This window comes from Carcharhinus amblyrhynchos, chromosome 21 (genome assembly GCF_965287045.1).
Source record: "Carcharhinus amblyrhynchos chromosome 21, sCarAmb.v2.hapA, whole genome shotgun sequence".
In the NCBI taxonomy this organism is placed as follows: domain Eukaryota; kingdom Metazoa; phylum Chordata; class Chondrichthyes; order Carcharhiniformes; family Carcharhinidae; genus Carcharhinus; species Carcharhinus amblyrhynchos.
The window spans coordinates 18,606,959-18,627,820 of NC_137344.1; the positions used below are offsets into that span (position 1 = coordinate 18,606,959).

Below are 20,862 nucleotides of genomic sequence, written 5' to 3' on the forward strand. Positions count from 1 at the left end.
TGCGTGCTCATTTATTTAAATCAGGCACATTATGTACATGGATAGAAAACTTGAAGTCATCAGCAGCAGAGTTGTGTGTATTCTGTTCTGCTCATGAGCTAAAGTGAACCTGAGATTGGATCATGTGATACATTTCCCTTCTGGTGATAAAACAAAGAACAACACAGCACGGGAAACAGGCCCTTCGGCCCAACGAGCCCGCGCCGCCTTCCCATTGTCTCAGTGACCTATTCATGATTTTAGTCTACGCCTAATGTGCGAGGATCAGGGAGGTCCAATATAGGGACAATTTGTTACCCAATCAATCAGCCTAAAAGCGCATCTTTGGGATGTGGGAGGAAACCGGAGCACCCAGAGGAAACCCACGCAACCACGGGGAGAATGCGCAAACTCCCACAGACACAGGCCCAAATCCATGTGTCCGCACAGCAACAGAGATAGTCTCTGAGCTGTCATGTTGCCCTCGAGATGGTCCAGTTTAAGCACACTAACGACATGAAGCAATAGGCAACTCCCGAAACAACATCCAAGAGCAGCCCACTACAACCTGCCGCATGCATGCCCCTTGCTGGTCAACAAGGTGGACTTAAATGCCTGTGGAGACAAAAAATTCATTGTTAAACAGGCAAAGACTGTAACATCCCTGAGGCAAAACGGAATCCCAAGCCTACAATGTTTAGTAAGGCCTGCTATATCCCCCTATATGTAGACCGCTCATGTGGCTGTCTAAGTGACTCTTAAACAACCCTAGCGTGCCTGCTTCCACCACCTTACTCGGCAGTGCATTCCACACCCCCACTACCCTTTGCGTGAAAAACTGCCCTCTAATATTTGTCTTATACCTAGCCCCCCTCACCCTAAGCCCGTGACCCCTCGTTCTATCCATTTCTAATAGCGGAAAAAGCTTACCACCATTTACTCTATCTATCCCCTTCATAATCTTATAAACCTCTATTAGATACCCCCTCAGCCGACGTCTCTCAAGGGAAAACAGCCCAAGTTCGTTCAATCTTTCCTCGTAAGACAGCCCTTCCATACCAGGCAGCATCCTGGTAAATCTCCTCTGCACTCTCTCCAGGATCTCTACATCCTTCCGGTAGTACGGCGACCAGAACTGGACGCAGTACTCCAAGTGAGGCCTAACCAACGTTCTATACAACTGCAACATCAGACTCCTACTCTTATATTCTATACCCCTTCCTATGAAGGCTAACATACCATACGCTTTCCTCATCACATTCTGCACCTGCACCGACACCTTCAGGGACTTGTGCACTTGCACCCCCAGGTCTCTCTGCGTATCTATATTCCGGATAGTTCTACCTTTTATCGTATAACTCCCCTCCACATTATTCCGGCCAAAGTGCATCACCTCGCATTTCTCCAGATTAAATTCCATTTGCCATCTATCTGCCCAATCTACCAGCCTGTCTATGTCCTGTTGCATTGCCAGGCACTGCTCCTCAGTACCCGCCAATCCAACCATCTTAGTGTCATCAGCAAATTTGCTGATCACACCACCTACCCCCTCTTCCAAGTCATTAATATATACCACAAATAGAAGAGGTCCTAGTACCGAGCCCTGCGGCACACCACTGGTGACAGACCTCCAATTGGAAAAGGAGCCTTCCACTACTACCCGCTGTCTCCTCCTCCCAAGCCAGTTCTCCACCCATCTACATACCTGGCCTTGTATCCCATGAGTCTTCACCTTTTCTATCAGCCTACCATGAGGGACCTTGTCAAACGCCTTACTGAAATCCATATAGACGACATCAACGGCTTGTCCTTCGTCAACCGTTTTTGTCACCTCTTCAAAAAATTCCACTAGATTCGTAAGGCACGACCTCCCTGTAACGAAGCCATGCTGCGTATCCCTGATCAGATTGCAGCGCTCCAGATGTTCATACATCCTATCCTTGAGGATCCTCTCCATTAGCTTGCCTATAACTGAAGTCAAGCTCACCGGCCTATAATTCCCTGGGTTATCCCTCTGACCCTTTTTAAACAACGGTACTACATTTGCAATCCGCCAATCCTCTGGGACCTCACCTGTGTCCAAAGAAGAGACAAAGATTTGCGTCAGAGGCCCAGCAATTTCATCCCTCACCTCCCTTAGCAGCCTGGGATAGATGCCATCAGGCCCCGGAGATTTATCCGTCTTTATACTGTCTAAAAGTCCCAACACCTCTTCCCTCGTGATGACTATTTCCCTCAACGGATCCTCAAACTCCTCAAGCACAGCACCAGACATCAGGCCCCTCTCCTGCGTGAATACCAACGCAAAGTATTCATTCAAGATCTCCCCCATTCCCCCAGGCTCCAAGCATAGTTCCCCTCCTCTGTCCCTGAGAGGACCAATCTTCCCTCTAACCATCCTTTTGTTTCTAACATAGGAGTAAAATGCCTTAGGATTTTCCTTAATCCTACCCGCCAAAGCCATTTTGTGGCCCCTTTTTGCCTTTCTGATGCCCCTTTTAAGTTCTCTCCTACATTCTCTGTATTCTTCTAACGCAATCTCTGTCCTCAAATGCCTAGATCTAATGTACGCCTCCCTCTTCCTCCTGACCAGGTCCTCAATATCCCTAGTTACCCACGGCTCTCTAATCCTACCCTTCCCATCCTTCCTCTTGACCGGCACATGTCTTTCCTGCAAAGATTTTAGTTTTCCCTTGAGAGACTCCCACATACCCAGCGTCGACCTGCCATCAAACAGCTTACCCCAGTCCGTATCTTTAAGATCCTGCCTAATCAGGTTGTATCTAGCCCTCCCCCAGTTTAACACCCTCCCCTTAGGACAGGCTTCATCTTTATCCATTAATATCTTAAACCAGACAGAGTTGTGGTCACTGTTAGCCACATGCTCTCCTACTTCAACGTCAACCACCTGCCCAGGCTCATTCCCCAGAACCAAGTCCAGTATAGCCCCCTCTCTGGTCGGGCTATCCACATACTGCTCCAGGGATCCTTCCATTACACACTGTACAAATTCCTCCCCGTCAGCACCCTCTGATCTCGGCACCTTCCAATCTACCCCGGGGAGATTAAAATCTCCCACTACCACCACCCTATTCTTCCTGCACTTATCTAGAATGTCCCTGCTTATCCCTTCTTCCACAGCCCTCGGGCTGTTGGGCGGTCTGTAGTACACACCCAACATAGTAACATCTCCCTTCCTATTCCTCAACTCCACCCATAGCGACTCGATTCCTATATCCTCTATACCTCCCTCCCTCTGCACTGCTATGATGCAATCCTTAACTAACAATGCCACTCCCCCACCTCTCAGCGACCCACCCCTATCACGCCTAAAGCACTTATACCCAGGAACATTCAACTGCCAGTCCTGCCCTTCCTTTAACCAAGTCTCTGTCACCGCCACCACTTCCAACCTCCTTTCAAACATTAATGCCTTCAGTTCATCTGTTTTGCCAGTCACACTCCTAGCATTGAAACACATGCACCGAAGACCCTCAGAAACAATCCGATCCTTCTTCCTACCCTCCGGACTTACCCTATCCCCAATCCCAGTTCCGTCCACCTCCCCAGCCCACCTCCATATTAGTTTAAACCCTGCCGAAACACTCCAGCTAACCTTCCAGCTAAGATATGCATGCCCTTCCCAGTTAACTGTACCCCATCCCTCTTGTATATTTGCCCCTCTTTCATGAAGACTTCCCAGTGGTCTACGAATCTAAAACCCTCTGCCCTACACCAATCCTTCAACCACGCATTTAATTGGAGTATCTCATTATTTCTAGCCCTGCTAGCCCCAGGCACCGGCAGCAGCCCAGAGAACGCCACCCTGGAGGCCCTACGTTTCAGCCTAGCCCCCAACTCCCTGAACTGCCTACGTATGTCCCCCCTGCACTTTGTTCCTACATCCTTCTCTCCTACGTGCACTATCACATCAGACTCAGTCCCTCCACCCTTCAAAATTCCCTCTACCCTTTCTGAAACATCCTGTACCCCTGCTCCAGGGAGGCAGACTACCATCCTGGAGTCCCGCTTTTGCCCACAGAACCGCCTGTCAATCCCTTTGACTTTCCCATCCCCCACCACTATCTCACACCCTGCACTATTCCCTTCCTCCGAGGTATTCTGATCTCCCTCCCTTGCCTTCTCTACCCCAGCTGTCACCCCACCCTTGATATTCCGGGGTAATTCCTCCGGGGCAGTCCTAGTGCCATGACTCCTTTTCTTTTCGCTCTTCCTAACTGTAACCCATCCATCTCTCCTCCTAGGTCCTGGTATCTGCTCAGTGTTACTGTCCCTATCCATTATTTCCTCATTTTCCCTAACTAAAAACATATCCTCCAGCCTCAGTTCCAGCTGCCTCACCCGGGCCCTTAATCGCTGCACCTCTAGACATTTCCCGCATATGTGGGCTTTCGGGAGATGTGCTGTCTCCAGAAATGTCCACATATGACAACGAACACAGTGAACACGTGTAATCCTAGACCCTGCCATTATGTTTGCCCCCTATTAAGGTGTCCTATTAATTCCTGTTACCGAGCCTGCGTTCGCCCAAGCCCAGTAAGCTTAAGCCCTTTTACCTCTCACTCTGCTTCCCGCCTCACTCCGCTGCCCGCTATCTACCTTGGCCTTCTTTTTATACTCCCGCGCTCCCTTCCCAGCAGCCCCCGCGCCTATCTCCCACTACGGGGCGCCAAAATAAACAAAAACCCTCCCGAACTAGTAGTAAGTCAAAATGCAGTAATTACAATGCAGCACACTCACCAAAAGGCAGCCACTCGTCGAAATCACAGCTCAAATCATGATGGCATGCTGCTATCCCTTAAAGGTATATTACCATTATTGTGAACTCCACGAGTAGTAGCTAGTTTCACTATTCTTTCCCTAAAGTTAATTCCGCACCTTTCACTGCATTTTGTGATTAAATAAACAAAGCCTTACACATGGGTGGCACAGTGCACAATAGTTGGCACAGCTGCCTCACAATGCCAGGGACCTGGGTTTGATTCCCAACATGGATCACTATCTATATGGAGCTTGCATGTTCTCCCCATGTCTGTGTGGGTTTCCTCCGGGTATTCCAGTTTCCTCCCACAGTCCAAAAGGCATTGGTTAGGTGCATTGGCCATGCTAAATTCTCCCTCAGTGTACCCGAACAGACAGAGGGAGTGTGGCGACTGGGGGATTTTCACAGCAACTTCATTACAGCATTAATGTAAGCCTACTCATGACATTAACAAATAACTAAAAATGTGAAAGGATAAGAAGCAATTAATAGCAATTTTTAGCAAAATCCACCCAATTTTGCTATATTGCTCAATTAAATTGGAATGAGTTTATTTTGACATGGTAGCAGCCCTCTGGTGAATCAAAAAATCTTCAACCACCATCATCTGTTGAATATTAAATAATATTAGACTTTCTCCAGTTGGCTTTTCATTGTTCTGTCCCTTTACTCTCGTTGTAGGTTATTGCATGTTTGAAGTGCTGAAGAGTTATGAATTGAACATCTTAGGGAGTTCAGAGTTAATACTTGAGCATCTTTAAACTTAGAGAAATTGGCTATCCAGTATAAACAAGGTTGCTTCAAAGTGTCATGAGAGGAAAGCTGGACTTGTTTTACAACTTGCGTGTCCAAGTGATACGCATGAGTAACTCCCGCACACTGAGGAACGGTAATGCTGAGTCTCGAAAGTTTGGTGGCTAGGCTAGTAAACATAGTTTGAAAAGAAAAAAAGATGAAAAGATAGGGCAGCACAGTGGCACAATTATTAGCACTGTTGCCTCACAGCTCCAGGGGCCTGGGTTTGATGCCTGGCTTGGGTTACTGTCTGCGTGGAGTGTGCACATTCTCTCCGTGTTTGAGTTCCCTCCGAGTGTTCCAGTTTCCTCCCACAGTCAAAGATGTGTGGGTTAGGCTGATTGATCATGCTAAATTGCCAATAGTGGCCCTGGATTAGCGGGACAAATGTGTAGGAATAGGGTGGGATTGTTGTCAGCGCAGACTCGATGGGCCGAATGGCCCCTTCCTGCATTGTAGGATTTTTACGACAGTAATAAAGTCTGTGTCTCAAAGAATTTAAGACATAATTTCAGGAATTATTGTTTAAGGAGAATTGTTTAAGATTCAAATATTACAACTTAACAGGAATGGACTGCTTTCATTGGATTTGGAAATAGATGCATCATGAGATCTTATCTCATACAGGCAAAATGCAACATGCGAAAGGGAAGTGATCATTAACAGATTTGCAGTGGGCTTAAGCTAGAAAAGAAAGACAAAAGAAACTGTGTTTTCTTGAACCAATCACTCAAAGCCGGCATCAACAAAATGAATTCAGACACTCTGGCAGCATCTGTGGGAAGAGAAACAGCTAATGTTTGAAGTTGAGTACAACTCTTCTTCAGATCTCCAGCAGCTGCGGTATTCTGCATCAATGAAGTTTGTTCTGTATACTCCACCATCTCAAAACGTGTTGCTGTAAGTCAGAAACAAAATGAGGTTGAATGCAACACTACACAAAGAAATTATTTTTAATACGGTTCCACAACGTATGCAATAGTCTGTCATCATGACTCTGGCCTTATCAACTGCACCTTATAACAGCTGCCTTTTACAATTACAAAGATCCAGTTTATTTCCCTGATCAAATCCTGCTAATCACTTATTTTTTACGTCACCAATTGGATAGGTAATTACATCCTCCCAAAGCTGGTGGTGATCTTAAACATACATTGCAATCCGACAATGCCCCCCCATTCCTGCCAGTTATTATAACTTTTGTTTGCTTGGATAGCCAAAGCAAATGTGGAGAGGACCATGTTCCCTCACCTTTGGAACAAAATTAGCAGATCTTTGGACAAGAGCAAGTTAATTAAAGGAAAGCCAGCACAGATTTGTTAAAGATATATGATGCCTAACATGCATGAGGAAAGAGAAAAGTAATGATTGTTGATGAGGGTAATATCTTTGGTGTGGTGTACATAGATTTTTATAGAGGAGTTGGGGAGGTGGCTTGGAGACAGAAGCAAGAGACTTCTCATTATTAAGACAATGATTTTTCAAACCATTACTAGCCTTCTTCAGATTTGAACTCACCTCAGCATGAGGTCTCCAAGCCTCTGAATCACCAACACAACGGTCATACCATGATGCCATCATGTCCTGGAGGAGCGAGAGATCCGTGGGCTTCTGAAGTGGTGGATCTTGAGCTCAGTACGAGGGTTTAGAGGAGTTGTAACTTTAAGGCAAGGGAAATAGTGTCTGGGATATGTCAGGGTGCTGCAGACCAAATACAGTAGGGAGCCATGTGGGCTGATGGATGCACTGGTTAACATACCACAGAGTCAGAGCGCAGTGCCCAGCTGCTCAACCAGTGGCACACAGTTACCTTTGCTGGAGCTGAGGCTTACATTCATGAGCAGGAGGTGATACGACTCGTGAGGGGGACCCAAGGACAACAACAGACTAACCAGTCAAAGTCCGCGACAGAAAAACAAAGCTTCTGCTCACTGAATGTCAAGCTGCCTAGTGACCACAGGAAGCTCATCCTGCAGGTCTGCATCTAGTTCTGAGCAGCAGTCATCATTACTTCATCCTGAGATGGTCCCAGGTGCCATAGCTCTTCAGACCTGGATCACAACTCCATGGTTGGCCATACAGGAGTCATCTCTTCAGAGGACATGGCTCCTGATGCTCATCCAGGACTCAAGCAGGATAGAAAGACATTATGGCCACCCAGGGTGCTGGATTTGGATCAGCTGGTAAGGGTTACACAGATATCTTGGTTGGGGGGGGTGGGGGGGGGGGGGGTGCGGGGGGGCGCGTGGACTAAACTCACCAGGAAATTTGGGATCAGGACCTCATTTTAAAAGGATTCCCCATCTCAAAGCTAAAGACCACCCTTCATTCCACCCCTCTTTCTGGGTATAGGGATCCTTGGCAGACAATGGGAACACTACAACCCTCGAACACAGAGTATCAACTATGCACCCATCATCCCCACTCAAGCATCAGGTTGATCCAAACAACACCCCCACCCTCCCCCTCCCCCTCCCCCTCCCTCATTGGCATTGGGGTACCCCCCATTCTCAGTGTCTGCTCACCCTCCACCACCATGCAGGCACAACAGCTTCCCTACATTACACCTCTCCTCCCCAAAATGGCATTCCCTAGAGGTCCTGCCCCTTGCACTGCCTCCTAATTTCTGGCATTGCCTGAAAGTGTGGCGTAAAGGCATTTTAATCCATTCTAATTCATGGAAATCAGGTTCCCCCCTTCCTGGGCATGAACCTGATTACACTATTGATGAGGGCCTGGGAACACAGTGCTTGGAAATGTCCCATTATGACCCTCTCATGAGGTTTTGCAACCATAAAGAGATCTGCAAGCATTGCTAATTGGCTTGGGGAATCTTGCGCAGTTACCGTACTAGTCAATGTGCTGTTGCAGCCAAATTTACAGAATCCTTACAGTGCAGAAGAGGCCATTCAGCCCATCAAGTCTGCACCAACTCTCTTACCTAGGCCCTCTTCCCTGTCCTTCACTGTAATCACACACATTACCTATAATCCATCTAAGCTACACATCTTGGGACATTAAGGGGCCAATCCACCTAACCCACACATCTTTGGACTTGATTGCCTATTGAATAGTATTGCCCACACAACAAATTTTGAAAATTTACTCTACATCCCAATATTCAAGTCATCAAAAAAGCAGATCCCGACACTGACTCTTAGGGAACACCACTACCCATCATCTTCTTCCTTTTGACTTGTCCCATTTGACTTGAGCTGGTCACTGTGTTGGATGATCACCCATCTCCATCTACTCCTGTCAGTCACCCATTCCTCTTCTAATCCTACTGTGTTTAAGTTACTTTCCACCACATCTTTCCAACTCTTTCTAGGTCTTTCTCTTTGCCCACTTCCTGGCAATCCAAACTCCATCACCTCACCACACTACCTGTCTCTGCAAAAGGTGACCATACCATTTCCATCTCTTCTTGGCTGCTTTTTTTTCTGCTTCTCTCTGTCTTCACTGACTGCTGGTTTGCAGGTTACTGTTCTTTCTGGTAACTCAGCACATCCATCTCAGCATCTGCCTCTCATTAGTATCCAGTCGTTGTTCCTCTCTTCCTGACATTTCCTAGGTTTCTGCACTTTGCAGCCTGGACACAACTGTTTTGTAGATTCGTTCTGCCTACCATCTTAAAAACAAACATTTATCACAACTCACTGTTGTTGGGTCCTTAAACCAATTTTTTAATCCTAAATGATACAGAACCACTTAATTCAGGAGCTTCAATGTTCAGAGTTAAGCTACCTGTTAGGTGGTATTGTGTCAGGTACTTGCTTCGAATCTATACATACGTAACATCCACTACATTCCCTTTATCAGCTTTCTCTGTTACGTATTGGTCAAGCATAATTTGACTTTTACAAACTCTTGCTGACTATCCTTAACTAACTCAAACCTCTCTAAGTGTCTGTTGGTTTTTGTTGCCTTAAATATTGTTTCTAAGACCATACCTATCACTGACGTTAAACAAACTGATCTATGGTTACTAAGACTGTCCTTATATCCTTTATTGAATAAGAAGGTCACATTTACTATTCTACAATCTTCTAGGACTTTCTCCAGCCCACCTTCTGTATCCAGGAACAATTGGAAGATTATGGCAAACTCTCCTGCTATATTGCCACCTCATGAGGCAAATTACCGACATACTGTTTCTCACAATGTTGTTCACTGAAAGAAAACCATTAACACTTGAGTAAATCAGTTCTGCTTCCACCAATTCTCAGGGGAATTTGTTCTATAAATTGACTGTTTGCTGAAATATAGCATCTGAAACTTAATTTTAAACATATTCACCAACCTCCCACCCCAATAAATTCAAGCCTTGTGCTCTCTGGTTCCACTGTTCCTAAGAAAACAAGATTCAAAATAAAAAAAAGTCAATTAATAAAATCAATTTGTGCCTCAGTCTCATTGGAATTGCTGTATTACAACCTGAAGGTTGCTGGTGTTCTCTCCTTCCCAATTATGTGAATCCCAGTATTTCATTCAGTTATAGCCATGAAACAGATCCAGGCTGCTAGTGATTGGAAATGCACATCTATCTCTGTTCATAGTTTGAGGATGAAGAGTAAACCTTTTTAGGACTGAGGTGAGGAGAAATGTCTTCATCCAGACAGAGTGACGAATGTGTGGAATTCACTACCGTAGAAAGAATTTCAGGCCAAAAGATTGAGATTTCAAGAAGAAATTAGATATAGCTCTTGGGGCTAAAGCAATCGAGGGATATGGAGGGGAAGGCAGGATCAGGATATTGAATCTGATCATACATTAATTATAATGAATGGCAGAGCAGGCTTGAAGGGCCAAATGGCCTACCTCTGCTTCTATTTTCTATGTTCTGTGTGACCATTTTGGATATCTGAAATACTCCTTTTATGAGAGACTGAACAGAAAGAAATATGTATACTTTTTAAAATTGCATTGTTAGCATTAGAATTTAACCATTAGCAACTCCATACCCAACATGCCCAGTGTACAAACGGTATTAAAATAAAGTTAAATTTACATGTGTGTGTCACGTCAGCAAGTTAAAAACAGATGGATTTTGCGGGTTCAGAACCCACAAGGAGAGCATGTAACCTCACCTCTTGCCTTCACTGTATGCAAGAATCCATGAGTGGCATGCTTGTGGAAATTAGTTTGACTTCATTACAACTTGATTTCAGGACATTCAGCACCAATTAGCCTGAACAAGGGTATCAATGGAAGTTAATCTTTTGAGGATGAAGACAAAATACCTTGGATTCTGGAGATCTGAAATAAAAACAGAAGGCATTGGGAAATTGCTTCTTCAGAGGTCATATTGGACTCAAAACTTTAACTCTGTTTCCCTCTCCACGGACGCTGCTAGTCATGCTGAGATTTTACAGCACTTATTGATACTGGAGAACATTCCAGCGAAGGGAGTTTTAGTTACAGTTGCAGAAATTTGGGTGAATGAAATTAGTTTTACAAACGTACCCAAAATTTTTGTTAGTGTCACAAGTAGGCTTACATTAACACTGAAAATCCCCTAGTCACCACATTCCGGCAGCTGTTTGGGTACATTGAGGGGAATTTAGCAGGGCTAATGTACCTAACCAGCATGTCTTTCAGACTGTGGGAGGAAACTGAAGCACCCGGAGGAAACGTGCATTAAACCTGGGTCCCTGGCGTTGTGAGGCACTAACCAATGTGCTGCCCTCTATCTCTCATCATCATTTAAATTCAGCTGGATTTCTGACATGCAAGAAAATCCACAACACTACATCCAAGTTTTGATATCCATCGACAAAAAAAAAGTCCTTTCCTAAAAGAACATGCCTGATATATTCCAGCTCAGATAATTTGGATACGAGTTAGAAAGGTTTAAGCCCAAGTGATCCTAAAAGTATGAAAGGGATGGTGAGTATGTGCCTAAAATCATATTAAAGTCCCTGCCACATGTCCAACTATCTTTGGGACACAAGTGTGCAGGGTTATTGAATCAGTACATTTTAATGCTAACACAATTCAAGTTCTCCATATGAAAAGAGCTGCTTTTTTAAAAAAAACAAAACCTGAAACTGGTTCCAAAACACAATGGGGCATTGTAAACAAAGGACATTTCACACCATGAATGTTGATACCAGCTGAACTGCCTAGCAATGTAGGAATTCATACTCCTTAATTATTACTTAATGGTTCATTTACTAAACAGAAATCATTTAAAAGGTGCGGATTTGCCCATTGAATAGGATGTTTTCACTTGCATGGATTACCATAGTTCTTTCAACTAATTCAAAAACGGGTGCAATGCATTGCGAACATTCGGAGACTTTCGATACTTTTGAAAGCTCGTAAGATACGGTGACCTTTTACTTTACACATCTCCCCCAGTTTTAAGCTTTTATTAGTTCTTCTCACATTTGTCCACAGTTCCTTGGTTAATCTGCTTCCTCAACCCTGTCAGTGCTGTTATAACACCAATTTCCACAAACCTACACTTAATAGGTTTCACAGCACATTGCAGCAGCAGCACTCCTGTTCATTTTAATGTGGGCAAACCTTTTTATATAAAAAAAGCTTTTAAGATTTATTTTGTCTCTCTCTGCCCAGCAGGGAAGCCAGCACCGTTCCACACTCAGGCCTCAATGATATTGTTGGAGCTCGATTGGTATAATTTAAAATTGCAGTCGTTGGCCAGAAGAGGATAGAAAAGTGGTGCTTCATTTTAATTGCCCCCATCCTGCCTGGCTTCCACCAGCTGGGGAGTTAAATGGAGTCTACAATGTAGTAAGTACCGTGTGAACAAAATGCAGACTTGACCAAACGCAGTGGCAAATTAATTTGCACTTAGTCATCTTTGCACTTCAGATATAATGCATTACTTTTGAAGTGAAGTGACCATGCAGGCAAATCCAGCAGTTATGTTGCTGGAATTGAATATGGGTTTGACCTCTTGACCTTTTGGAGCAGAATGGAGCAATTGGGCTGTCATTGTTCCTTGGATTAAAGGATCAGAGTGTCTTGGATTGAAGGGTTGATCCAAAAGACTAAGAAATTTGTTGTAAAATTCATTAAATTCTACAGTTAAAAATTCTTCCTTGCTACTCACTAATTTAAAAAAATTTAAGCCATCACTCAGCATTTCACTAATTAAAAAAATTCCTTTCTTTAAAAAGGAAAAAAAAATCCTTCCCAGGTGGCACATTGGCACAGTGGTTAGCAGGCTGCCTCACAGTGCCAGAGACCCAGGTTTATTCTGGCCTCGGGTCATTGTCTGTGTGGAGTTTGCATGTCTCCCAGTGTTTGCGTGGATTTCTTCCACGTGCTCTGGTTTCCTTCCACACTCCAAAAGATGTGCAGGTTAGGTGTATTGGCCATGCTACATTATCCATTAGCGTAAAGACGCATACATTATGTCTTAGCAGGTTAAATATGTGGGTTTGTGAACAAAGTCCGGGTGGGAGGCTCCGTTGGAGAGTCAGTACAGACTTGATGGGCCTGCTTCTGCACAGTAGGGATTCTATGAAAAAAAAGTAAAGTTGATGGGATAGAAGATTAAGTCTACATCCAAATTAGATCTCATGTCTTCTACATGTCGTAAAAGATACATCTTGCATTCCATTGGGCTAGATCACTTTAAAAGGTGTTTATTGGTCATATACAAAATAAAGTAAGCTGTATCTCAACAAACATACAGTATATACAGAAATAAATTAATGATGTGTCCAATGGAAACTGATACAGTTAATTTTCATGGCGGTTATGAATACATACTTATCTACAGATCATAAAGTACAATAATTTAGGTAATAAATACTTATTAAATGGACTCTTTATACAAAGTACAACAACAGTGATTCATTACACCCTTTGAGCCAGAATTTGATACAGAGCATTAGTCAACAAAATAGTTTTACCTTTAATTCATCTAATACTGCACAAATTTCACATCACTACATTGGTTGGATGCAACCTCCTCACAACATCTGCATCCTTAATAGTGTGATTACAACTGGGAAGTGAAAAGTAATAACCCTTTCTTTGTGCTTAGATTTAGATCTTTAAAGCACCCAGACTAACATCCCATTGTTTTGTACCAATGGCATACAACATTTTTATTTTTTTGAAACCGTAAACACACTCGAGTCCATGGAAAACCTTTGCAAAATATAAATGGGCTCCAAAGATCCAGGCAGATTGCACAAGAGGGGCAGTAAATTTATTTAAACTTCAAGTTCAATCCAGTACCCAGCTTTGCATAAGTGTGTCAAGAAAAGTATTAGCTGAATCTGGCACAATATTTTGTAAGTACAGTGATAAACTAGCCAACTGCAGTAGAAAAACTGTCAAAAACTAAGACTGCAGCTAGACTCCAGCATCCCCCCCCCTTTGCAAAAATAAAATCTATGATCGCATTTTCCTCCAACGCATGAACACTTCCCAACTGATCTCCAGAATCAGGTTCAATCTGAATTAGCTAAAAAAGAGCTGACCCTTGCCCAGCTTAATTCCTTCTATTTAACTTCCCAGTGACATGCAATCATCCAATAATGTGCCTGCCAATAATGGTCAGTAATGCTTCTGAAAATCTGCCAGCCTCTGGTCAAAGGGCTGTAATAAATGTAAAGCTGGATGCAGCACTCTGGCAACAGTACAACAGTGAAACAGAATACCTGCCCAACCGATTCCAAACAAGAGAGCTACTGCGCTGTAGCAAAGTGGGGATTATACATCCTGCACTAGAATCTTATCTACAAGAAACTGCAGCCAGGAGGGATGATGAACATCCTTGTCCAGCAGCATACTTCCATTTTAGCCTAAATATCATTAGTATGCGGAGAGCAGTACGACTGAAGGCTTGCTTGCAAAGTTGGGAAGCGCAAACTAATCACTGGTTAGTGAAGTGTGAAAATTTGGTCATCAGGCTAGAGGTGAACATCCAATCAAATGGACAACTTTGTTTCTGATTAATTTGAAACTCATTTAATCATTGTAGGAAATAAACCATTCCTCATCTACATGCCCAGAATACATTTCATATGAGCCCCAAGCCCAAGGGTATAGACACAATAGCCATGTTCATTTTTTGCTGTTTATGCTAATAGATTAAAATGACCAATGTCATGAAATACTCCAGTCTATTACTTTGTGAACACAACAACAGACACACTCACACACATCCAAACACACACACTTGTAACACAAATCACTATTTAGCCCTTATATTAAACACATTATTTGCACTATAAGTAGTCACCCTTGCTATCAGCAGGGCACTATTCGAACACTGTTGGCCTGGACACCAATTGCTGTTTGCATATTTGAAGAACCTCACTTGACAACAGTCACCAAGCCGTACACATGTACGCCACACACCTCACATACAAAGCACTTGCTAAAACAAGCACTTACACTATTCACAGAATAAACATCACAAGCCGACAGCATTGAGAGAGGAGGGAAAACAAATCACCACAGCATCTGAATGGGAATCAGAACAAGGTTTCAGTTATTAATCTTGTAATTTTCCAAGCACGGAAGGGATTTTTTCTTCTTAAACCTACTTGCTAAATATTGATCGATTTGTATAAAAAAAAGCCTTTTTTTGAAAAGGTGCTGATTATCAAAATAGTATTTTTTTCCTTCAACTCCAATGGCATTAAAAAGCTTTACCTCAGGTGCCCCTTTCTCCCGATGGATTAGCAGAGTACACTGCCTCTGTTTAAAAATGTCTAGTTGATGCATTCTAAGCAACGTGTGAAATAAATCAACTCCCCCTCCAACCCCCTGCAAACTGTAGTTCTAGTGCAATTTCCTTTCCTCTGAAGACTCCTGCTTCAAATATAAGGATGCTGCAGGGTTATTGTTCATTTCTGCTTCCCCCCACCCCACAAATATATGAAACAGAAACTGTTTTTTTTTAAAAACTTAAAACCAATCCTTGCTGGTATTGTGCAATCAAATATTGTCATTAAAAAAAATAATTGTACTTCTCCAAATGGATTTGAAATAGGCTTGCACAATTCAAAATCAAACGGGTTATTTACAAGCGTGGGTAAAACACGTCTTAAGTTTGTGAAGTGGGCAAAAAAACTCACTAAATATACAAATTTAATTACGTTACTTTGCCACTCATCTCAATTCAACTTTTAAAACTCTACTCTGCGATTGAATAGGCATGAGCATGGAAGTCATGTTTTTAAGTTTAAAAGCCTTCCAGAATCAGGTAATTTTGACCACAGCAGTTAGTGTTAAGAGCAGTTAAAACTGAAGACTGTTAAGTATTTGTTCTCACTTAACACCTGTCTGTATGATTCCACATTCAACAATATGCTCATTGCCAGAAAACTAGACTCAATTTCATTTCTAGCGATAAGCTGCTGTGTCCTCACGTGATTACTTAATCGCGACACAGCTTATGCATTATTCAAAACATCTACACATTGCACTAAAGCTGGCCAAAGGCAGGCATGGTGTCAGTACCAGACGCTCAACATCTCAAACTGGCATCTGTTGCGGCCTAAACGTGGATGCAATGTTTCGCAAATGTATTGCGCAGTCTCGTAACTCGAAGTTTTGTGGTTAAACAAACTAAAAATATATAGTTACACCATCTCATTCAAAACTTCTACATGAACTTCAAGGTTTGTACAAATTGTACAAGTTGCTGCAGGACAAGTTAAAAGTTTCATTTGTTTTAGTATGGGACTATTTGGGATTTTAACAAGAACCCCTGGTGACTATTGAATGGATTGTTGGATAGATCAAAAGCCAGGTTGTGTTGAGATGCCGAGTGTATTTTGCACAGCCCTTTTATGGCACAGATAGAAATTGTTTCTGACAATAAAAAATAAGTTTCTTCTTAACTGAAAACAATTGTGTAGAACAGCATTTTTGACAAGTACAATATCACAATTAGATAGAGGTGCGCGAGAAACCAAGTCATATATGCAGTTTAGCCAAATAGAATTGTATTTTAGACCAAACATTGGGTTAACAGTGAACAATTAGCAACTCCAATAACAATTGAACAGCACCTTCGAATACACATTCAACATAAAATTACATCAGACATTGAATATATTCTGCATTTCCAAATTTTGTACTGTAATATATATTCTACTTCAATACAAGTAAAGAACAAATCCCTTAGTTTGCGTTGGCAGTAAATGAGTACAAATTAATACAAAGTTCAGAGGTTACAACATAGGGACACTTGGGAGATGACAGTGGTGTGTATACAAGCCAAGAAAAGTTCTCAAGGAATTCAAGATTCATCAGGGATCCATCCCCCATTTTTTTTTTTTTAAAACTGCAGAGCGAATACAGATCTCAAATGGTTAACATTAGATGCTGTGCAATAGTTTAGTATTCCTGTTTCGGTCAAGATGGGCCTAAAAAGGTATTTCAGAAGGGACTGCAGATCAAACTGAACTTGAGGCTCACACACCTCCTTGAAGTTAGTTGCACTGTTTTTAGAATTCACATGTGCAGCAAGTGTGGAAGAGGGAGTATGGAAAAAAGGATGCACACAACATAAAAACCCCATTGTGCTCACACACAAATAAATACAGAACTAAACAACTGTAAAATAACACTAAACTGCATATTAACACATCACAGATACATCACCCTGGATCCACTTAACACGCTGATTCACTAGAAAGCTATTGATCTCAATAAGCCACTCTAGAAACATCTGTAAAAGCTATTAAACAATTTTTTTGTAATTTTTTTGTATATAAATATTGTATGATAATCTGTGCACTTATAAAAATTAAACTCGAATACCCTTACATGTTGACAAAGATACTTTGTATACATACACTAAAGAGGAACTTTTACTATCAAAGATTCTCTGAATAATTTTTCATTCATATGGTTAATCAGCCCCTTCTACTCACACTTGCTTTTTAGAAGCAATTTCAAACATCTGTAGAAGGTCCAATACGGTCATTTTCATTTGTTTTTTTGGCTGAGGAGAGAGAAGTGGGGGGTGGGAGGTGGAGCAGCAGCTAGTTCTATTCAGCAGGAACAATGAGCCAACTCTCTGCATCTGACTTGCAGCGAGAGAGGGGGGTTAAACTTTCTTCTTGGAAAAAGCAAACCATACAGCTAACAGGGTTTGTATTGAAAGTGTTGTCTCTTCCGATGCTGAGACTGTTGCTTTTCTTTTACCACTTGATACCAGTGGTAGTCTGAACATTCATTCACCCACCACAATGCGTGCGATGAAACACCATGTTGTGGAAAACATTCCATGAAATCTGTAAACTTCAGACACCAAACTTTGGAGCTCTTATCTGTACGATATTCAACAATGATACATGACACATTTTAATAAACTTTAAATTAAAAAACAAATCAAGAGAAAAAGACTGGGTTATCAGAAGCTGTCCGTTTCAAAGAATCTAAAGCCACAAATAATTAAGCTTTGATATATGAAGACTGCACATTTCAAATAATCAAAAGCTTATTGTACAGCCTGACATTCCACTGCTTGCATTGGATAGTAACAAGCAGATGGCAGGGTTGCTGTAACAGTTTATAGTGTTACAAAGGGCGCTATTAATCCTGCCTCCTCTCATCTCTGCACTTTTTTTTCTAAAAAATGTTGTGCATTGTCTTCCAATGATAATTGGTCTTTTTGTTAAGTGTACAAATTAAAATCAAAGTTTCTAATTTGTGCGATTAAATTTGTCAAGAAAGACCCAGTGGTATATGAATAGAAAGGAATACTTAACCATATGAACAGGTCATTTGAACTACCTTACTCCATGGTGATACGGTACACCGTGTTCAGATGTGCATGAATATGAGAAGCTGTTAACTGGTCAGTGCATAAAATTAGCCACAAGATTCAAAATCAGAAATTCATTCTAGGCCATTTTACAGCCCAATTGATTCAATTGCTACTGGACCTTAAATGTTGGAAGATGCTCAAATAGGTCATGGTGCCACTTCACCAAATATTGAAATTTTTTTTCAAAAAGTTTGCTCAAGTTATAGCAAAATCAGTGAGCTTGTCCTTTGGGAAGGCTCTGGAACCACCATGGTTTGGTCGGTGTGAAATGCTGTCATACAGCAAGATCTCCCAATCAATGAAGGTCTCCATTTTATTCAGCTGTGGCTACTGTATGGTGCGCATTGTGAATTTGGTGCCAGAATGAATATCGGACTTCCTATTCATTTTGCTTTCACGTGGTTCAGTTAAAAGTGGAGGCCTTTACAGGAATTGTGATAAAGGTGGACAAACCAAGGCCCTGAACATTGTTACCCAAGTTTTAGTTGCTGCGATTAAATGAAGTTAACTATTCTAACTTTGCTTATTTATCCAGTTGCCACAGTCCTGGGATTGCTTTTTTCCCTGAAATGTATTTCAAAGATTTGTTTGGGGGAGGGGGCAGAAAGGGGTGGATTCATTATTTTGAAACCTTGTGGTTTAACTCCATAAATTGACCAGTTTTACTACAAACTAGTTTGACTCTGGCCTGTATCTACAGCAGCGTGTACTAAGATCTTGCATCGGTTTTGGATTTGACTATTGTGATGACACTGGTGGTAGCCACTTTGCCTGGCATAATGGGGCCAATGGCAGAGGTGATAGGACCTCTAACTGGCATGACGGGTCCTCTGGCCACGGTCCTGGCGAAGCTCTGCAAGGCCTCATACTTGGAACGCAGGGCATCCAGCTCTAATTTCATGCTGGCATTTTCCGATGCCAACTTCTCTACCTCTTGCTGAAGTTCTGCTTTCTGCTTCTCCAACTCCTCCTTCTGAGTTACCCGCTTGACGCGGCAGCTGGCTGCGTAGCCGCGGTTCTTGAGTGTTCTGCGACGCTGTTTCAGCCGGATGATGTCCTCTTTGGTTAGGCCCCGCAGATGTTGGTTCAGTTCACGAACGGACATAGAGACAAGCTCCTGATCTGTGAGACTGGCTCCATTTTCACCTGGCTCCCGCTTCACCTGTGTGCGAGTGGGGGTGGGGGAGGGAAGGAAGAAAGAAAGAAAGAAGAAAGCTTTCAAAACGTGGCACCAATATAAAAGCAAGCATCCATAACTTAGTTGTAGGACAGGTTTCCATTTGATCGGTTAGATGGTGAATACATTCAAAATTATGGCAAACATTTGTAAAAGGTGTTTACTCACAGGTGGACGGATTTTCTATGGGAACATTAACCACAAAATCGGAATCACATGGCTTACAATTCATTATAAATAGAGAATGCTGAGAGAGTTATTTTTATAATGAGGTTTGATTCTTTGACGTCACAAACATATTCTCTCTCTATAACCCATGCAATGTTTCTGCTTCCACGACCATTTTTGATCCATCAAAAATAACTGCTTGAACACAATTTCCAACATTTAACTAAAGCTAGCTAGGGCAGCACGGTGGCCTCACAGTAACCAGGGACCCAGGTTCAATTCCTCAGGGTGACATGTGGAGTTTGCACTCTCTCTCCATGCCTGTGTGGGTTTCCTCCAGGTGCTTCGGTTTCCTCCCACAGTCCAAAGGTGTGTGGGTTACATGGATTGGCCATGCTAAGTTGCCCCTTAGTGTCAAGAGGATTAGTGGGGTAACAGGGATAGGGCCTGGCTGGGATTGTTGTTGTTGGTGTGGGCTCGATGGGCCAAATGGTCCCCTTTTGCACTGCAGGGATTCTATGATGATTCCATAATTCTATGATAACTGAACTGGCAATCTTAACCTTGTTTTAAATAAACAGCAGGAGCGGAACTGGTTAGGAGAAACAGTGAAAATGTTAAACACAAAAGGCACAAGCAAATGGCAGTTAGGAAGTTGGCAAATCAGCTTTTCCACTCTGAGTACGGATGGGGAAGAAATTACCAATGAAGGACTTTAAAATATAGTGTAAATGGCGAGAAATGCAGAGAGCTTAGCAAAGTGGATTTGGGGGGGGGGGGGCACAGTGCAGTGAGGAGTCATCATGCATAAATCACAAGCTAGCATGGAAGTTCAGCATTTAATAGGAAAGGCAACTGAAATGTTGGCCTTTATGTCAAAGGGAATGGAATATAAAAATAGGGAACTAAAACTATACAAGGTACAGGTGGAATACCGGAAACAATTTTGGTTCCTTTATCTGAGGAAGAGTACACTGGCATTGGAAGTAGTCCAGAGAAGGTTCACTAGGTTGATTCCAGATGTAGAGGGATTCTCTCTTCAGGGACAGGTTGAGTAGGTTGAGTCTGTACTTGGAGTTTAGAAGAATGAGAGATGATCTTATTGAGACATATAGGATTCTCAGGGGGCTTGGGAGGATTGATGCTGAGAGATTGTTTCACCTTGTGGGACAGTCTAGGGTCAGA

General features: G+C 42.6%; 1 protein-coding gene across 4 annotated transcripts in view; it reads right to left on the reverse strand.

The window, feature by feature from the left end:
- Positions 1–13,166: 13,166 nt before the first annotated feature.
- LOC145356674 (transcription factor MafG) overlaps positions 13,167–20,862 on the reverse strand; it is a 47,028-nt gene continuing 39,332 nt past the window's right edge. For all 4 annotated transcript variants that reach the window (XM_080209548.1, XM_080209547.1, XM_080209546.1 and 1 more), the window contains exon 3: positions 13,167–19,494. In XM_080209548.1, coding sequence (XP_080065674.1) covers positions 19,042–19,494 — 453 coding nt within the window. In that variant the 3' untranslated portion in view covers positions 13,167–19,041. The remainder of the gene's footprint in view (positions 19,495–20,862) is intronic.